Source organism: Furipterus horrens, unplaced genomic scaffold, assembly GCF_987537825.1.
Source record: "Furipterus horrens unplaced genomic scaffold, mFurHor1.1.pri manual_scaffold_6, whole genome shotgun sequence".
Classification (NCBI taxonomy): domain Eukaryota; kingdom Metazoa; phylum Chordata; class Mammalia; order Chiroptera; family Furipteridae; genus Furipterus; species Furipterus horrens.
Genome location: NW_028327176.1, coordinates 96,564,508 through 96,584,810, shown reverse-complemented (window position 1 = coordinate 96,584,810; position 20,303 = coordinate 96,564,508). Strand labels below are relative to the sequence as shown.

Sequence of the window (20,303 nt, the reverse complement as noted above, 5' to 3'; positions counted from 1 at the left end):
GGCATCCAATTACAAGGCCAATTACTTGGGGGTTGAGGGGCAGCTGTGTGGACGGTGAGGTAACCGGAATCAGTGGTGGGGCGACGGGGACTGTTCGAGCCTGGAAAATGGGCCAACTCCTTCTCCCAGCCCCTGGTCTGCACCCCCGACCTGGAAGCACTGGGGGACGCGCCCCACTCCAGCCCCTGCCCCGCCCGGCCCCGAGGCCGGGGACCCAGAGGTTGCGAGCCGGCGGAGAGGAAAGCAAACGTGGACTGAGCGCGACGTCGGGCGCAGGGGATGCTAACCCAAGTGGAGTATTCAGCAGCAGGCAGCTCGGCGGACGGGGGATCCCGGAGGGCAGGGGCTGAAGTCCCTTGGGGTCGCACACGGAGGCGGAGCGCCCGGGACGGAAGCTCTGGGGACAGGTGGGACGGGGATCGGAGGCAGGGCGATTCCCTGGTCCCGCCAGTAGCAGCTAGTTAAAAAGACGGAACGTACATTCGTGGTGCGACGGCGGCGCGGGCAGGGGCGTGATACGGGCGGGTCCCGGGGACAGGGACAGAGTGGAAAGTGATGGCTGGGGTCCCGTTACACTTCGAAACCTGCGAGAGGCGCCGGGAAACGCTGTCCTTGTGCTCTCCCTGGCTGGGGGCCTGCTAGTTTGCTGTTCGGAGAGTAGAGGAGTGTGTGCGCACAGCTACAGAGCGTGTGTCTGTGTGCGTGTGCACGCGCCAGTTAGTATGGCCAAGTGAACCCCACCCCCATGCCCTCCCCCAGCCTGTGCAGGTAGAAAAGAGGGTACGTGGGGGAAATGACGGCGGAACCAAGTGGAAGGAGAGGTCTAGGGAGGTTCCCAAACTCCTTTGGGTTTCATTGCCCCTCCTCCCCCACTGCTGCTTCTCAACTCTACTTAGGGGAGGAGGCCGCTCAGGCTCAGGGCCTCCCTGGGCTAGGAAGCCTAATGGATGGTGTGGGGAACCCTTAGGGATATTTGAGGGATGTGGTCCTCAGGCTGGGAGCCTCTCCCTTAGGGAGAAGGATGCTTTAAATTTTTCAGAGGCTGACCCACTAGTTCCAGGGGCACCTCTGTTCCTAATGGGAATAATGTGAACTTCGGGGACGTGCCTCCCCCAATTTAAGGAGAGTGATTTGCCACACTCCTTGACACCAAGATCTGCCCATGGGGGTGGGCTGACTCTTGCCCTTTGGGTTGGGATCTCAGTGGTGCTGGGGTAGGGTGGGGTGGTGCTCGGGCCCCTCCTTAGGGGTCTCTGCTTCCATCCTCAAACCAACCCTAGAGCAGCAGGGGGTGCAGCAGCATTTTCCATGCTTCCACAGCAGGGTGGGGGGGAGACACACCCACATCCTCCCTAAGCATGTGCCCCTCCCCTGGCCACCCAACACAGATACATTGACATAGCTCCTTCTTCTCACCCCATTAACCCAGACTGTCTTCCCCCACTGCCTGCGCAGACAGCACTACCCGTCCCCAGAAAAAGGGACCTAGGCAGGGCAGAGGGAGAAATAGTCAAGGAGGGTCCAGGGACCCTCCACGAAGAGGACTTGTGGCTTTTCCTGGGATTGGAGAGGCCTGCCCCCCATGCTGGAGAGATAAGGATTAATGTGCCAGCGTGGTTCAGAGATGCCATCATTTCCCACCTGGGCATCTTTAGGCCCATTTACCCCAAAACTGGAAATGCAAAGGGAGATTGTTAGGCTCTGGATGTTAGTGGCTGGGAGAGTGTTGAGTGGTTATTGCTGTGACCCAAGCTGCCTTGAGGGGGGGGGGGGTGCGTCTATTCATTACGGAGAATTTAACAGAGCATTTCTCAATGACTCGGGGTTCTGTCCCACAGAGAAAATACTGCTTCTATAAGGAGGGCCCCACTCAGCATGAACAAGGCCACTGGCCCACACACACATTCAGGCACACACAACACATATGCACAGCACACATTACACATCCCTACCATCTGTGAACTGTCTCCTCTAAGAAGCCCACCTGGTTTGGGAAGAACATTGTCCCCCCTCAAAAGCTGCAGCCTTAGACAGAAGGGGGTGGACAATGCTCAGACTCACAGAGACTGCAAACTGAGTTTGGGGTTTTGCCTGTAAACCAGTTCTGTTTGATTCACACAGTGATTTTTCTTTAAAAAGTTGGGTTAAAAAAGAAATTAGATGCCAATAATGAAAAATTGGGAGATCTCACATAAAAATTGGAGATTTCAGCAACAATTGGCTGAGCAGAGGACAGTGTGGTGAGGGCTCCCCTGTTTACTACAGTCCCCAAATCTGCCCACTCCCTGACACCACTTGGCTTCTCTTTACCAGTGAGTTGGTGACGCTCAGTTCAAATTCCCATGGCCAGTGCTTACCCACTTCAGTCCCTGCCCTGTCCCTGAGCCTGACCCGAGGATCCCACCGAGACCACCAAGGTCAGGGTTTGGAGCATCTGCTTTCTCACTGTAACTCTTACTAACCCCCAGAGCTGCCATGGGGTGCATGTGGTAGTGTAAGGTCTCTGGAGAGACAGCTCTGCCATTTCAACCAACCCGAGTATTTGGACTGACCCCCACCTGGGCACCATCCGAGTTTGGGTCACAGACAAGTCCCTTCTTACTAAATGGGGCAGGGAGGGGCCAATCAGGAAGGCCAGTAAACCAACCAGCACACAGACTGAAATAGTTTAAAACTCCTATCACACAAGGCCTCTGTTATTCAGCACTGGCAGGGTTTTTTTAAAATATATTTTTTGTAAATTAAATATTCTAATTAATCCATTAAATGCAGATGATATTGGGATCTACCTCATAGGCCAGCAATTTTCAATTTTTTTCATCTTGTGGCACATATAAACTAATTACTAAAATTCTGTGGCACACCAAAAAATATGTTTTTTGCTTATCTGGCAAAAAAAAAATAGGTATAATTTTGATTCATTCACACAAGACAGCTATTGTTGTGTTGGCTGTTGTCATTTTTTTATTTGACAATCTAAGGGAAAAGAGATCAGTGCCCCTGACTAAGTAGTCAGATATTGCATGTTTTAAAAATCACTGTCATGGGCTATTAATAGGGTTAAATGAATTAATTCTGTAAGGTGCTTAGACCACTGCCTGGCACATAATAAGCACCGGGTGCCAGTGACTGTTAAATAAAATAAAAAATAAATAATTGGAAGCCACCCCCTGTGTGCTGGGTATGACTATCAAGTACAAAAATGCCATTTTCAAAGTACAACAAAGAGCACTGCCTCTTTTCAGAGCTGACCTGGGGAGGCTGTGTACTTTCCCAAAGCAGGGGTTTTATTCTCCTCTTTGGGAAAACCTTCAGAAAAAAAAAGCCTGACAGCATCGCAGGCTCACACTTCCCTGCCCAGCTGGGGGCCTAGAGGCAGGCCATTCATCTCCAAACCAGGCATGGCTCTACCAAGTGTCACATGAACTTGATCCAACACATGTGGCTTCAAATGGCCTTAGCTGTTTCCAAAAGTCAAAGCCACCCTCAAAAGATAACACTATTATCAAGATCCCCTCCAATTAGCTCAGAGCTTTATGGCTTTTAAGACATTCCCCCACCAGAGAGGGCAAGCAAAGGAGTGTCCCTCAAAGGACAAAACATTTTGAATCATGGTCTTACTTTAAAGGACACACCAACTCCCACAGGTATCAGTTCTGGTGTGTGTGTGTGTGTGTGTGTGTGTGTGTGTGTGTAAATTCAGCCGCCTTTGGAATGGAGTCTCCACCTCCAAAAGCTTTGGAAACAGTAATATGCATTTAATGCTGAAACAAGGCGGAAGGTAGTGCCATCATCTCTGATAAGTCACAAGGCACTTTGGGATCTTAGAGTACCCCAGGGTTCTGGTTGCTGAGTGGGAGCTGTGCTCAGGATCCGGTAGTGGAACCCTCTAGAAGGGAATGCCAGATAAGAGAATGCTTAGTTTTATCTAATCCCAGAGAGCAGGGCGCCCAGCCCCCACTGCTGCTGACTTTTGGAGTGGCTGGTGGACAGACTCCCCTTCACTTCACTCCCTGCTACTAGCTGGGGAGGATGGAAAGAGGGCCAAAGGGTGGGAGACAGTGCCGGAAGATGGGAGTGGGGCTACTGTTCATCCCACCCCCTCACCATTGTGCTTTGTGTTTTCTGTTCCTTCTCGAGAAGGTTCTATCCTGACCCTTCCTCTACTTTTGGCCACCCAAAACAGCCTCGGGGGGAGGTGCAAAGTGAGCAGCCAGTACTGGGGTGGGATGGGGCACACATTTCATGCCTAGATGGTGAAGGTGCTCCTGGCCTAGACATCCCCCAGGAGGAGTGGGGTTGGAGAAAAGAGTGAGGTGGATGTGTGCGTAGCTCATGTGGATGAGCCACACCACAGTGCTGGCCATCCATAAGGGCACCCCCTTCCAGATGCCCACCCACTTATGGTACCCCCAAGCTAGGACAAGGTCTCTGAGGCCTCTGCTCCAACTAGAGATAGCTGGAGAGTTGAAGGAAGTTGAGTTGAAAGGGAAGCAATGGTCAGAGGGAGAAGGAGGTGGGAGAGGAGTGAGGATGAGAGCAGGTACATCGGCACCTATCGAGGACTGCACAGATGTCTTTCTGACTCCCTAACACTCACACATTCATACACTCCCACGGAACTGTGCAGTACACAGCCTCAGCAACCAGCCAGGCAGCCCTGCCGCACGCACAAATGCTCGTATATAAGCACTCTCATGCTCACAAGTGTGCAGGCACGCACACGGGCACAGACAGTCTCGCTGCAGCAAACATTTTGCAGACCTTCAGGCCTCCTCCCATCCTTCCTCCTTATACAGGCACTGTCCTGCCCGGTGCCCCCTTCTTCACTGCCTCATTACTTGGGGAACAGAGTGCTGGCTGACATGGGCAGAAATGAAGAAAGGGAACCTTGGGGTTCCCTGCAGTGACAGGTTAGGGGCTGAGAAATGGACAGAAAGGGCAAAGCAGTTTGGCATCCTGACCTGCCACCCATCTGCAGATTCCCATCTGATCTGTCTCCCCCGTTCTCCGATCTTTCTCCACAGCCCCTTGGGACCAGTCAGTTTGCTGAGCACCTACAGGAAGGAGTCGCCCTCTAAGAGGGGCAGTGGTGGGGCCATGGTGGGATTTGTCCTGAGCTCATTCTCAACAACCACCCTCTCTGCCACTGCTTCTAGACTGGGTCCCCTCGCCCCTAGGCTCCAGCTCCCTTGGAGGGGCAGATCCCAAGCCCCCACTCATCCATCCTCAGCGCCCAAGAAGCTGGGCCAGGCAACTGATCCCACCAGTGAGTGACAGTACCTATGCCTTGGGGAGGGGCAGCCTACAGGGGCTGAGCTCCTGGCCTCTTGGGGTGAGATGTGGGAGGCAGGTACCCTGTCCTCAGTGACAGTGGCATGTGAAAGGCTCGCTGGGTCACGCACAGGCTGCTTTCCCCATATCACTGAGTATAGAGGCACTCCCCACCAAACCCCAAGCCTGGCTGGCCAGGACCCCATCTCATCCACAGGACCACCACCTTGCCCCACACAGATAGACAGGCACTTGCCCCCCCCACCCCCCCTCAGGGTGATCACAGATTAAACAGAATGAACCCCATGCGAGGCTGACTCTGACCCAGCATGCCTCATCTCCCCGACACCTTGGTTTCCACTGGACTCTGGACTCACTGGTGGCTCCGGCCCAGTGCTCCTGTCCTATCCCTGGAACTGCAGGGACAGCACCACCCCCTCCTGCACCATTTGGCTGGCACAGAGCAAAGGGAGAGGACTAGGGTGGGGGTTTTACAGTACCTTGGGCCAACGTAATGGGGGCTGTATTGCATGGTGGGGTGGGTGGGATGTGTGTGTGTGATTATTGCGTCCTGGGAAGGAACCATGGTCTCTGCCTGCTCCCCCCCCCACCTGCCCCCTCCAGGAGGGGGGGGGGCCCAGCCTAGGTCTTGTGGGTGAAGCGGGCCCACACCTGTTGCAGCTGGGACCGCGAGATGCGGAGCACCGAGGGCACGAGTCTGTGGTTGCCGGCGGCAAGGGGCGCGTGGCGCCGGTGGGGCGCCCGCACGGGGCTGCTCTCCGCCGAGCGGCTGCGCTGAATGAGGGAACCGGAGGAGCCCGAGGAGCCGCCGCCGCCGGGGTGAGGGTAATGCTCGGTCTCCAGCGTGGAGGAGGAGAATACGGAGGATGCCAGTCGTCGCAGGGGGCTGTACCGCGGGAGGGAGTGCCCCGAGAGTCTGTCCTCCTCCAACTGAAAGAGACCAAGAGAGTGGAGGGAAAAGAGGTGTCAGGCACAGACTGGACAGCTCCGTCTCGGGGACCACCCACCGCGCACAGCCCCTGCGGCGACAGCGTCCCAGGCGGGTGGGCAGGGTCGGGCAGGGTGGAAGAGGGTGCAGACCACCCCGTCCTGCCTCAGAACCTAGGCTCTGGTCTCCACGCCCATCCCCCTCTTCCTCCTTCTCCTCCTCCTCCTCCTCCTCTCCAGCACCTTTCACACTGTGGCCTACTAGCAGAGACCTTGGTCGCCCCCATCCTGCTGGAATCTTTCCTGGCTCAGAGGCACCTAACTCAGAGTCAGTGCCCTCTGGGCCGGGGAATGCCTGGCTCTGCAATAGTTACCGCCATGTGTTGGCAGCTTTCCCCAGCGGGGCCCCGTGTCCTTGTGAGGTCTACAGAGCACTCTCTCTTCTGTCTTAGAGTTCTCACCCCGCCACAGGGGCGTGGCAGGGTTTCAGTGACAACTATCGTAAAGGTAGGATTCTGGAGTCCAGCTACTCATGGGTGAACCCCAACTCCATCGCTTACTACCTGGGACATCTCAAGCAAGTTACTTCCTTCAGTTCTCCATGGCTTGGCTTCCTCATCTGGGAAATGATGAGGAACAACAGCTCCTGCCTCATAGGGCTGTTACAAGGATTAGATGTTATAATATGTAGAGCACTCAGAACAGCACCTGCCATGGAGTAAATGCTGTGTCACGTAAGCTGCTTCATCGTCCTTTACATCACTCTTGAGAATGAAGAAAGAGAGAGAACCTGGCAAGGGGTGGGGCAGGTAGAAATCATTTCTCCACAGTGGCTTTTTCCCTGTCCTCTCCAAGGCTGAGCCACCAGGTGTCCGTGGCGGGAGCTTGGGTGCCTCCGTGACATCAAGAAGAATCCTGACTTGTGCCCTCCTGCCCTCATGTCCTCAGAGGGAAAAGGGAAAATGGAACTGAGTGTCCCAGGCATGTGGGGATTGGAATGGTGGCTTGAGTGTCACCAGACTTTTCCCGTGCTGATCCCTAGCTCTTCCTGGGACTGAGGTCAGTTAAAATAGCTTTTGGTGGGGCAGTGAGGGCTGGCTGTGACAGCCGCTAGGGGGAGGGGGCCCATGACACTCAGCTCCAGTGTCCCCTTGCTGATGTCAAATGGGAGCACAGGGACCCAACATGGAGACTCCAGCAGAGAGAGGTGGAGAGAGTACTCTGATAAGATTGTCTCTGCCCTCACCCTGCTTTCCCTTCCAGCTTCTTTTTGGCCAAGACCAGGATCTTTCTGAGCTGGTCTTGTCTGCACTGAGGGTGTGAGGCGTCTAAGGGCCACCTTGAGTCACCAAGGGACAGAAACACCCACCGTTCCCACAGCTTCTGTAATGCACATGCGGGTAGCTCGGGTTTAACAGCCCAGCCAGAGTTTGGTCAGCTGCCGGGGAGATTTAATCCCGGCATGCTCCTGCCCTTTATGCCAGGTGCCACCTTTGATTGTCTTCAATACCCAGCTGAAGTAACACCTCTGTGAGACCACCCAGCTTCCCAGGCAGTCTCCCTGTTCCTAGCAAAGAAGAGTTATCTGTTCTCTCCCCTAAGGCCCTCAGTCATGAACCTCCATGTCTACACTGTGCATTTCCACCCAACCCTTCTTGACTGTGAGCTCTGAAAGAGCAGGACTGGAAGCCTTATTTGTCTTTGTCCCCCAGCCCCTAGTGCACAGCCTGGCACTTGGCAGGGAAATGTCCTCGTGGCTGCCGGCAAATGTCCATGTGCTCTGGGAATGCTGATCAGCTGTTATCAGCCAGAGATGACCTGGCAAACACCTGCCTCCAAATCACACACTGCCTGACGCATTCCCCTCTGCCCTAGCTTTCCCTGCCATTTCCAATTTGCTCCTTAAACTCCCAGAGAAGAATGCAAGGTGTGTGTAAACAAAAACATTTAAAGTAGCATGGCACACATACCAAAGAACTACTGGTGTGCCTGCTTCTAAACTTGTGTCTGGCTCCACATTACCCTTTGTCCCCTCTCCCAACAGGGGCAGATGACAGAGTTACAGGTGCTCATATCTTTAAGGACTGTTGTTGCAAGGAAGTTCATATGTCAGACTCTGAGGTCTAGGAGGGATTCCTGGCAGAGAGGTGGCAGGTGGAGGGCCCCTACAGAGACTTCCTGCCCGCCTGAGCCATTTAATGTAGTTATGCAGTGGGAGGGGAGGGGAATTCCACAAAGTGTGATTTCAACCTCCAGCCAAGTTTGGGAGCCTCCACACAGACAAGCTCAGGACTCCTTCCAGACCAAAGGAAAAAGGAAGCCCTGGCTGGCGTGGCTCTGTGGATTGCGTGCCAGCCAAAAGGTTGCCAGTTCAATTTTTGATCAGGGCGCATGACTGAGTTGTGGGCCAGGTCCCCAGTCAGAGCAGCCGATCCTTGTTTCCCTCCCTCTCTTTCTCCCTCTCTTCCTCTCTCTAAAAATAAATAAATAAAATCCTTTTAAAAAGGACTATGTTAAAAAAAAGAAAGACAGAAAGAAAGAAGGAAAAAGTATGCCAGTCCATTTTCCCCTCTTTCTCTTCCCTTGACCAAGGAAAGTCTGTGCTCCACCCTGTATTGAAATACTTGGCTAAACATGTCACACTTCATGTACTTACACACAGACACACACAGAGGCCACCATGCACACTGGCATGCCCACAGGCACACCTGTTGACATGGCCCCGCCAGCGAGTAAACACACGTGCATGCTTGCACACACACACACACATACACACACACATCATTTTGACTCTGATCCCACACAAGCCATCTGCTCTCCCATGCCTGTGAGTTGCTCCTCTCCTAAACACACAGGCCTCAGATTGAGTGGCCCAGAGCATGACCCTGGAGTCAGGCACCTGGATTCAAACCCTGGCTCTACCACTTACCAGCTGGTGACCCTGGGCTAAAGACTTAGCTACTCTGAGCCTCTGCTTCCTTACCTTTTAAATGGGGGTTGCCCATTCACAGTATTGTTGCGGGGAATACACATGCAAAATATGAAAGTGCTGAGAGCAATGACAGCTGCCATTATTGTCATTAGAATTAATACTATAATTGTTATTCGCCTTCCAGCTTTGACGTTCCAGGCTTCTGTGGTTCTCTGCACACTCACAGACCCGTAACCAACCTTATACAGACGCAATGCCGTGTGCCCCCACATGCATGTGCACACATATGGACATGCCCACACAATGATGCGCACTCCTGAGCTAAGCTGACAGAAACGCACGCACACGGTGGTAGAATGTTCACCAACCTCACTTCCATTAGAAAACCAACACCCAGAGTCACCTAACACCCCCTCCAGATGCACACAAGCCATTGCTCACTGAGACGAGCCATGCCCGCCCATGTCAAAAGCAGAAATTGAGCTCAACACCAACTGACTATACATAGGCCTGTGTCTGCTCCCCCAAATCTCTCTCTTCACCCCCTTGGACAGAGCCCCCCAGTGTAAAGATGACTCCCGGCACACGGGTGGGAATCAGACAGTTCAGCTCCCTCATTCTGTGGCCCAGCTGGCACAGTTACCAGGAGGGGAGTGGCAGAACCCAGAGCTAGAACCTAAGCCTCCTGACTGCAATTCTGGGCTTGCTCTCTGCCCCACATCACCACTGTCTGGCTCCTTCCTAGAATCTGCACTTCCTGTTGCCACAACCTATTGAACATATTATTTCTTGATGTCTCAGGTAACCCAGCATCGAGTAGATGCTCAGTAGGTGTGAAATGAATAAATGAATGAGTGAATAAGTACGTGAATGAGAGGGCAGTGGGGGAGCCCCAAACAGATCTTGCACCAGCTGCTTCCCCAGTACTGGTCTTTGGGGACAATGTCAGGTCAGGAACACAGTCATGCTCGCCTACACCCTGCCCTGGGTGAGCCTCTAGCTAAGGCTGGCTCAGATCTCTGGGTGTGAGGCCTTATGGTATCCCCTTTATGAGCTACCAGTTTTCCAGAGTCCAGGGGAAGGCCAGGATGCACACTCCTCAGGATCTCAATTCAGAGGTCCTCTCTTCTAGACACAGGGATGGGGCCTGAATACAGTCCTGCCTGGAGCTGCCCCTCCTCAGGGCACCTGCATGCTCCCAGGCCGGGCCTCCCAATCTGAGCACGCAGCGGAACTGGCCCTGGCCCTATACCCTGGCATCTCCCAGAGCCACCTGGGGACACATCTCCAAGGTGGCACAATAAAATGAAACGCGGCACAAACCCTGAGCCCTCCGGCATCCCCTCCTGGGCTCTCCCCAACCCCTCTGACAGAACATGGGTCCCATTTAGCACCCAGGGTAAGAGCTGGTGCCACTTCCTGGATCAGGCCGAGATTAGCCCCTTCCTTACACAGAGAAGCCAGGCCAGGCCAGTGGCCTTCTGCCTATTCTGACACCCGATCCTTGCCAGAGAAAGTAACCAAAATACCATGAGACATGCTGCGGATCCTCAGCCCAGCACTCACGATTCGGCCACCATCTGGCACCCACCCCCCCAAACCCTGTCCTTCCAGCCTTGTCCCTCAGTCCTCCCATACAAGAAGGTTCCACTGCAGCCTAACCAGGTTCTCCCAGGGCCTCCAACATGCCCACCCCCGTGCCCAGTCCAGGGTCCCTCTAGCCCTGGCTCCGTTTCTCCCCATCACTGTCCGTCCACCTTGGCTTTCAGGGTGTACCTCCCGCATGGAGCCTCCCCCAACCACAGGAAATTCCTCTGCCCCTCCCCGCTGCTGTCAACCTCTTCAGCCACGCCTGCCCTGGTTTCGGGGACCCCTCTCCCTGGGGGGACCCCTCTCCCTCGGGGCTCCTCTCACACTTTGACGCCTCTCTCTCAGTCTTTCTCAAGAGCTCCTTTTTCTCTCCTTCCCTCCAAAGGTGAGTGTTTCCTGGTTCTGCCCTCACCTTTGACTCTCCCCTCTCCACACAGTCGTCTTGGGTGACATCACCCACTTCTGGGGCTTCCATGACTCCCAAATCCATATCTACAGCTGAAATTTCGCCTGCGCTCTGAAGTCTCCATGTCAACATCCCATAGTCTCATAAGGTCATTGTGTTCAAATCTGAGTCCCTGTTTCTTCCATTCAAACCATTCAGTGACGGCACTGCCGTCCAGCCAGAATGCTGGGCATCAGCTGGGCACCAGTCTCTCACAGCCCCAACACCTCCTGGCTCCATCCGCCTTGACCCACGTCCGGAGTCCCCACCCTGATCCAAGCCGCCAGGGCACTGTTCTGCTGGTGCCTGCGTGTGACCCTCCCGCTTAGAGTTCTGCGCCCCTCCAATCCACTCTCCCCAGAGGGATCATTCAAAAGAACCAATGCAATCACGTCACACCCCTGTTTAAGAGGCTTCAATGGCTCACCAAGCTTTCAGATCAAGCCCCAGCCCCTTAGCTTAGCTCCAAGGCCCTGCAGAATGGGGCCCAGGACCTACCTCGCAGCCTCATGTGCTGCAACATGCAATCAGCAGAGTGTTTTCTGACTGCCACATCCAGGCCTTTGCACACGCTGTCCTCTTGGCCTGGGAGGTCTTTCTCCTGCTCTGTCACCTGGGTGACACTACCCGTAATGCAAGACTCAACTCAGAACTTGGAGGGTACTTCCTGTGGGAAGCCTTGCCTGCCCCCCAAGCATCAGTCCAGACCCTTAACCCTGTCTGACTTCATCACAGTCTGCAACTGGTTGCCGGTCGGTAGCCCCTGTGGAGAATATGGGGAGCACTCCAGACTCCCATGCCAGGATTGTGAGTGTCCAGGGGCAGCGGGTGGGGTGCAAATCCAACCTTACCTGTCTCTGAGGGCCAGTGGGATCTGACTCTCTTCGTCGAGGGCGAGGTCCCGAGTGCAGGGGTGAGTGGAAAGGGCTGCCAGGTGTGGGGGGCTGCGATGTCTCTGACCGGCCATCTGCCTGGCTCAGCTGAGGTTGTGTGGGCTGGAATGGCATCTGCCGTGGGTCCTCCTCAGCCAGTGTATGCATGCTGCGTCCCCGGGGCCGGACAGTGGGCTCTAGCCCTGGCCGCCGCCGCTCCTCGCCCTCCTCAGGCAGCGGCCGCAGCTCCTCAGGCTCCTCGTCCGTGGTGCCCGATGTGCTGGGCTCAGCTCCCGGGGGGAAGTCCTTGAGCTCGGTCTCCTTGTCAATGATGACCCACTCCTTGCTGTCGAAGTCCTCCTCCTCAGCCAGCGGCACGGAGCGGAAGGCGTTGCTCAGGGCCTCCTGCTCCACGGAGGCAGACACGTCCATGCGGCCGCTGGCCTGCCGGTCGGCCTGGCCGGTGTCCACTGACAGCATCTGGGCCGGCTGTGAGGAGCAGGCCTGGCGTGAGGGTGAGCCAGGCAGATCCATTCGTGACCTGTAAAGCCATTCCAGGTAGGGCTCAGGGCCCAGCCTCTCTAGACCCCCAAGGACCCCATGCAGGATGGACTGTGACACCCAGGCCCTCCTGACCATGGCACCACCCCCACCCTGGGAGACACCCAGTCACCTCCTGGGCTGTCACCCTCCACCCACAATCCCTGTAAAGATATCATTCATTCATTCATACATTCGTTCAACACATTTTTGAATGCTTACTGTATTCCCAGAGTATAAACACACAGGAAATAAAATCTGGTTCCTGTGCTTGAGAAACACTCTCCTCCCAACCACCACAGGGAAACTTGATCTTGCTAAAGCCAACTTTCTGTCTACCTGTCCAGTTCTCACACCCCCATCAGGAGCTCCCTCCACCCAGGGCAAACGCCCACCTGTCCTTGAGTTTATAGATGGTTTTTCTAGCCTCTTCTACTACCATTCTCCAGCCCTGCTTGGCTGATTTCACAACCTCCAACAAACTCCAGTGGCTCCCAGCCCCGAGGATAAAGTCCACATTCCTTAGTTTGGCACTCCAGGTCCTTGGTTGCCAGGCCACAGCCCTGCTTCCCCACTCCCCTAGCCAGACCCATCTCAGAGTCACACGCTTTCCCCAGACTGCCCCCGCGCTCACACCTCTGTGCCTTTGCCTATGCTTTTTGCACGAGAAAGTCTGTCCTTCCACCCTTTGCGTCCATTCTAGCTCAGATGTCACCTCCTGCAGGGAGCCTTTCCATCCTCCACAGAGGTTAGTTTGCCTTCCTGGTGCTCCCTGTGCTTCCTCTCATCGCAGAGCAGAGCACATGTGTGCTTCTGTATCTGTCCCCCCCCCCCAGGGGGCTGTGAGCTCTGCCAGGCAGGGAAGGGGGCCCATCTGACTGTTCGCTCCCAGGCATGGATCCTGCCTTGGGACATCTCTTTCATTGTTAGCTTTGACTGTGCTGTGAATCTCATATTATCTCCAGAGATTGTCAACCAGGGGCGTACGGGCCCCAGTGTGAGGAGGATAGGCCACTACAAAAAGAAGAACTGCCTTCTCCCAAATGCCTGGGGAGCCCCACTGAGAATCATGAGGGTTTAGCTCCTCTGGGGTGTGCACATCCTTCCACTCAGCCTGTGGGCTGGGGGCTGACTTTCATTCTCCCCCGGCATCGGGCCTGTGAAAGGGAGGGTGCAGATCTGAAGTCACCTGTGGGGCTTGCATGACATACTGCCACTCCGGCCTAAGTGGGACCTGCCAACTCTGATACTACACAATATATTTATTTTTTTGTTAATAAGGCTTAAAAAAATATCCCTGATGGAGGCCACTCGGGGTCTGACATGTATGCTCCCTTATAAATGGCTAAGGTCATTCCCTTTCCCGAGAGCATTGTTCTGATGGACGTAAAGGAGAGAAAGGGCACCAAAGGAAGAGAGGAGCTGAAGATCAGGGGTGAGGAGGGGCGTGGGAGCTGAGGTGTAGGGGGCAAATCCGATTCCCATCTGCTTTAAACTTTCTCCCACTCCCCAGTGTCCCAGAGCCCACCCAAAGCTGTCTTCCCGCCTATGAGATCCTGAAAACTGTCAGAAAGACCTCTCCTCGGCTCTCCTTTACCCACCATCTCTGAAACAAGGGCTCCCTAAACCAAACTGGTTTGCTCTTCAGGACTGTCTTTGTCCTGGGCACTGCCCATCTCTCTTCTCCACTTGTATCCCTTCCAAACTGCCCACCCTCATTTCTCCCTGTTTCCAGAACCCTCCAGGCTACCATGGGTAAAAATGCAGGCCAACCTGTGCGAGTGTGAGAGCTGTTGGCTCCCTGAAGACAGGGGCCGCAACTTCCCTCTGTCCTGGGGTCACCACAGGGACTGGCACAGGGCTGCCCTGTCTCGGGAGGCTCCGCACCCCGAAGGAGCACTGCACCCCATCCCGGAGACAGAGTGTAGTTTGGGGCAGAATCCAGAGGAGGTGCCATGGCTGAGGTGGGGCATGAAGAACCGCACTACCTGGCTGCGGAAAGGACCTCTCCCCCAGAGCAGGGCCTCGGGAAGAGACCCCCTGCCTGGTGCAGAGAAGGCCTCAGTCCTGCAGTGGGGTGGAAGCCCATGGTAGGGACATCTCTCTTCCACCTGAGGTTGTCCTACCCACCAGATCTGGCCCTGGCTCCTGCTGGCCATTGGTCACCCAAAGCTTATCTTAGCTCTAAACTCTCCAGTACTCATTTCCACCAACCAAGCCCCCTCCCTGACAACCAGATCCCAGAGTCCTGACCCCCAAAACTTGGTCTATCCCCTCAAGCTGAGCACTCCCTGAACCCCTCCGTCAGGCCCTTCCCCAGAGGCTGAAGGAAACCTAGTCAGCTGTCTGAGGCCTCTGTAATCAATCTCTAGAGAAAGAGGCTCTGGAAGTTCATCCACTGACTAACTCACTCCTCACTTCTTCCTGGGCCTGGGGACCCAGCCTATCCCTCCTGCGGCCTGTCCCCCCTTCTACATCCCTTCATGGCACAAGGTGGGACGTCCACATGGTCCACCCCCTCTCCAGGCCCTGCCCCAAACCTGACCTTTCCTCCAGACCAGCCATGTGAAGGTTGAGGGGACCAGGGGGCCCCGGCCCAGCCCTTGGCCCCAGACCCACCTCCTCTCGTGCAGATCCACCCGCCCATCCGCAGTGGAGAGCCTCTCTGACTCAGGGCTGTTGACCCTCCGGTAGCGCAGAGAACGGACTGGGGTTGTCGGTGAGTCTGGCGGGGCACGCACTGGGGAGCTGGGGACCCCCACACCTCGGTTCTGCTCCTCTTCCACCACACAGGGGGTCTGCAGGAGAGGGGAGTTCCATGAATGGGTCAGGTGTTTTTCTCAGGATAAAGGAGAAAAGGGGAGGTGTAGCACAAGGTTTGCTGGCGACCATGAGATGGGGCAAGGGCACGGAGGCAGGGCAAGCAGGCTGGGAGCTGGGGAGAGGGTGCTCAGGAGGACAGAGGAGGGGTCCGCGGGCTGGGAAGCCACCCAGGTTCGTCTCCCTGGCTGCAGTTACTTTGCCGATGTTGATCCGGAGTTTGTTCCTGTTGACATCCGTCTCCTCCCAGACTTCAGCCTCGGGACCCCCAGGATGGGGGGCAAGGTGGAGGCCGGGGCCCAGCCCCTCAGGGGGCCGCCCAGGCAGAATCGGGGGTGCGTTCTCCTGGTCACTCAGGTGCTCGCCCTGCAGCACATCCTCAGTGTTCTCCCGGAGCAGGTCTCCAGGCACTGGCGTCACGTTGACCACCCTGGGGAGGCCAGGAGGGAGCCATGGGCAAGGCTGGCAGGGGTGCCCTCTCCTACCAGCACAGGCCCTGGAGACCACTGTCACCTGTGGGCATGGGCACAGGGGGGGCCCCAACAGGGGTGGGGTGTCCCTAGGCCCATCACCACCCCAGCTCACACAACCTCTGAGAAAAGACCATCCTCAGGTGGGCAAAGGATTGTAAGGAGATGTGGCTGCCATGATGGATGCAACACCACCTAGCTCTGTTTAAGAGACCCCACTGCCTTCTAGGCCCTGCTGATCTCCACCACAGCTCACTGGTTGGCTTCCTTTATACCGGGAATGGGTCTAAGGAGAAGACTCACTTTGGCGTTCCTTGAGCAATGTCTTCACAGAACTGGGCACCATAATATGCTGACAAGTCCTGCTGAGCCTCCTTCCCAAATGTGTACCTGGAGCCCCTGCCCACGTCTCTCTCTGGCTTGCTCCTGGGGTTGGGCGGAGATCCCCTTCTTACACTGGCCACCTCTGTCTTACAGTTTGTCACATGGTTCTGACATTGCTGACCCATCAGTTACAAATATCGATCTTGCCCCTAAACCTGCTTCTCTTGTGTTCCCTATTTTAGTAAATAGCACTACCACTACTAACCATTCAGTGGCCCTTGCCCAAGCCCAAACCTGAGTTATTCATGACTTTTTCCTCTTCGTACATCTTACCATTCGCAAAAACCTTTCTGTTAAGCTCACTGTCTAAATTTTTCTTAATTCTCCAGTGCTGCTATTCTAATTCAGGCCATCAACCTGCCTAAACGCTAGTGACAGCCTCCTCATTAGTCTCCCTTCCTCTGGTTTTGATCCCTTTTCACACTGAAGCCAGATGGTTCCAAAAGTCACACCTGGTCAGATCGCTCCGCCGCTTTCACCATTGCTCTCAGGATAAGATGCAATTTCTACTCATCTTTCAGGTCTCACTTTATATACCACTTCCTCCAAGAAGCCTTCATTGATGCCCGCTAGATTAGGTGCCCCTACTACGCACTCCCTAAATACCTGTTTTTTCCAACTACACATTATTGTTACTTGTTATTAATCACTGCTGGACTGCAAGCTTTATAAGGGCAGGGGATACTGTTGAACACCATGAATAGGAGAGACAGCCAGGTGTGTTTGGGTAGGAAGAGGAGGAGAGAGCTGTATTCTAGGTTGACAGCTCCAGGCAGAGGTCATATGATCCCCCCCCCCCCCCCCCGCAAGACTCACCCAAACATGGCTGCCGTCTGCCGGGTGTTCTGCTGGGGCGGGGTAGAGGTGCTCGTGGACAGGAGGGTGTCGGTGCCTGCCTTCTCCCAGTCAAAGGCCTCATTCTCAGCGATGCCCCGCTCCTTCATGCTGTTCTCAAACACTGACATGATCAACTGCAGGGGGTGAGGGTGTGGGAGGACAGAGAGGTGACCCCGGGGCTAGCCAGGAGGAGGGAACAGCTGCTAGGATTGAAGGGGGAAGAAAGGGGCCTTCCAGGACAAGGGTAGGCCAAGAGGAGGCATTGGAAGAAGAAGGGCACATTGATTTTAAATGAAAACATGCACACAAGATGCATATCAGCATGCAAATTATCACATTGGTTTAAGCCCCACTGGCTGGACATAGGTCCCCTGAGATCTGTCCCCTGATTACAGTCCCCAGATTCCTTTGCCATTTTCACCATCTCAGCAGAAGCAACAGCAGCCCGGAACCACTGGCAGTTTCCCAACCTGCCACGCGGGGGCATGGGTGTGCACAGGCAGCTTCCTCCGCCTGCAGTGCCTTTCCCCTCTGCGGGCTGTCTTCTCTGAAGCCTTCCCTGATTCCCCCACCTTGGCTGGGCACAGGGCATGAGCCTGAATTGTCCACACGCCTACCTGCCAACTCTACATCTCTAGCAGCCAGCATGGGACCCAGCACAGGGTATGCTCTCAGCTCTTTGGTCTCCCCAAAGACCAAAGAATGGGGGGCATGGCCTCCTACCACCCAAGTGAGGCATCTCTGCCAGCAACCAGGGTTCCGTGCTCAGAAGGTGGTGGGCAGTTGTAGACCCTCTGAAGCCCCCAGACCATTCCACTCTGGCTTGGCTCTCTCCAGAGCACAAGGTAGGTTCCCTCTGTTGCAGGACCCACTTCACTGAGTGCCCACGGTGTGCCCGACACTGTGCTCCCCACGGTGGCACACGGTGGATCCTGAGCAGAACATTGCTGTTGTTTTCCCTACTCTTGGATCAGGGTCAGCAGGTCCCGTGGGGTGCAGGGATGGCGCCTTGGAAAGAGCACTGGACTCAGAGTCAGAAGGTGTGCCTGAGCCCAGCCCTGCTCCTAACCAGGCTATCAGGCCTCAGTTTCCTCATCTGTGACACAGGGACAATCATCCCACTTGGACTCTTGCAGAGTTCAAGTCTAAAGTACTTGAAAGCACTTGGCTTAATGAATTGTTAAATGCTTAAATAATAACATAAGGAACACACAATTATCACCAAAGGCTTGTTTTGAAGCTTAAATGAATTAATGCATGAAAAGCACTGAAAACAGGATAAGCTCTTGATAAATCTTAACTATGCCTACTGTTTATAAGAGTGCAAAACAGTTTCGTGCAGTTGGAAGACGAGGGGGAGATGGTCAGGGCCAAGCCGGCAGGGACGCAGGGCCTCGGCAGGAGGGTGCTGCTGGTGACGGTCGCCCACAGAGAGGTATCCAGGGATGCAGGCAGGTGGCAGGCTCCCACCTGGTAATCAGGCTTGGTGAAGTAGTCAAGGCTGCCGATGTGGTCCAGGAAAAGGTGGAACTCGGAGGGCATGTGCTTCAGTAGCATCCGGTGTTCATACTTTTCCTTGATCATCCCTACCTGCTCCTGGAGGCAAGAGACACAGGTAGATGGAGCCCAGCTGCCCCCGTACCCCCACCACCTCCTCAGACCCAGCTGCACAGGGCTCACTTTGTCCTTGATCTTCCTCCAGGGCAGCTGGCCCACTGCAAACTCCACCAACATGTAGAACAGGGACCACAGGTCATCGTGGCGGCCCATCTCCTGGGGGTGGGGTGGTGGTGGGGTCACCCACAGCTCTCAGGTCCTTCCCTGGGAGCAGGGGGCTAACCCTTCATTAAGGTATATCAGTTAAGGAAGCCTGGCACTCAGGCTTCTACAGGCAGGGCTGAGGTCTCCCTGAAGCCATGGCTCTTTCCCTGACCCGCCAGCATACATAGAATCCCAGCCAAAACTTCTGTGTGTGCTTTCTCACCCCACAGAAATCTGTGTTGGGAACAGAGAGGAGCAGATCCCCCCAAAAAAGAAAGAAGGGGAAGTCAAGGGCAGAGCCTTCTTCCAGTTGGGGTCTCTGGAGTGGCAGTTCCCAGCTCCTGCCCCATACTTCTCCCCCCACCTCCAGGGCTGCCCACCCTACCCTCTCCCTCAGCAGCACACTCTGCCCATGACCCGTGTCTTTCCTGCCCTCACAGCCCTCGGTCCTGGCTCTGCCACTCACCCGGTTCTTGTGGGCATTGACTGAAGCATACCGGACTGTCCCTCGAAACCCGGCCACATTCCGAGGCTGCAGAGAAAAGAACACCACGGGCAACCTCACCTGCTGTCCCTGATCTTGGCCGCATTTCAACCCTGCTTACCAAACCTACCTCTGACTACTTTAACTCCAACCGCCTCCCCAAGGGACCCCCCACACCCACCACGTTGGCCTGGTCAGGAACAAACCTGACACACCAACCCAGTCCTAAACGTGCTTCCTGACCCTATGTCCGTCCTTGACCAGAGTGGGCAGACAGATCACAGAGTGACCGTGGCATCCATCAAGGGCTCAGGCCAAGGGAGAGAGGGGATGGGCCGAGTGTGGACAGAGGTGTGTGCTGCTGATACTGAACACAAGCTGGCCTGTTTGGGCCGCTGCGGGAAAACCCAGTGAAGGGTCCTCAGGAGGCCAAGACTCCTGTGCACAGCGGTACTCACGGGCCGAACATCCCCCGTGGTGTTGGTGTACTGCCGGGCCAGCCCGAAGTCCAGCATGTAGCACTTCCTGTAGGTAGATGGCAGCCTGCCCATGGCGAAGTTTGACTGCAGGAAGACAGCAGCCGTGAGCCATGGGCTCCAACCCTACCTGGCTCACCTCAAGGGGTACCAAGAAACAGGGTGAGGGGCCCTCAGCCCACATACACTCATATAAGAGTAAAACATCAGCATATGCGGCCGGTCAGAGCACCTCATCTGACAGGCAGGTGAGATTATCCTCATTATAGAGATGGGGAAACTGAAGGTCAAAGAGGTTAGGGTGCTTCCTCAAGATCACACAGCAATTGATGACCCAGCTGACAGCTGAAACAAGGTCTATCTGGTTCTAAATCCTTGGGACTCCCCAGTAGGGCAGTGAGGCTTAGTCTAACTAAGGCAGCAGGATACCTCCATTGTTCTTGCTGTGTGACCTTGGGCCATTTCTCAAA

General features: G+C 55.2%; 1 protein-coding gene across 2 annotated transcripts in view; it reads right to left on the bottom strand.

Moving 5' to 3' along the window:
* The window catches only part of TTBK1 (tau tubulin kinase 1), a 41,138-nt gene that overhangs the window by 11,802 nt on the left and 9,033 nt on the right, over positions 1–20,303 (bottom strand). The window contains exons 6-14 of one of the 2 annotated variants that reach the window (XM_090282454.1): positions 19,816–19,920; positions 19,340–19,405; positions 18,793–18,885; positions 18,583–18,708; positions 17,092–17,246; positions 15,620–15,851; positions 15,221–15,399; positions 12,041–12,602; positions 5,947–6,225 (exon numbers count right to left, since the gene is read on the bottom strand). In XM_090282454.1, coding sequence (XP_090138580.1) covers positions 5,947–6,225; positions 12,041–12,602; positions 15,221–15,399; positions 15,620–15,851; positions 17,092–17,246; positions 18,583–18,708; positions 18,793–18,885; positions 19,340–19,405; positions 19,816–19,920 — 1,797 coding nt within the window. The remainder of the gene's footprint in view (positions 1–5,946; positions 6,226–12,040; positions 12,603–15,220; positions 15,400–15,619; positions 15,852–17,091; positions 17,247–18,582; positions 18,709–18,792; positions 18,886–19,339; positions 19,406–19,815; positions 19,921–20,303) is intronic. The other variant, XM_090282453.1, reaches the window with a different exon arrangement.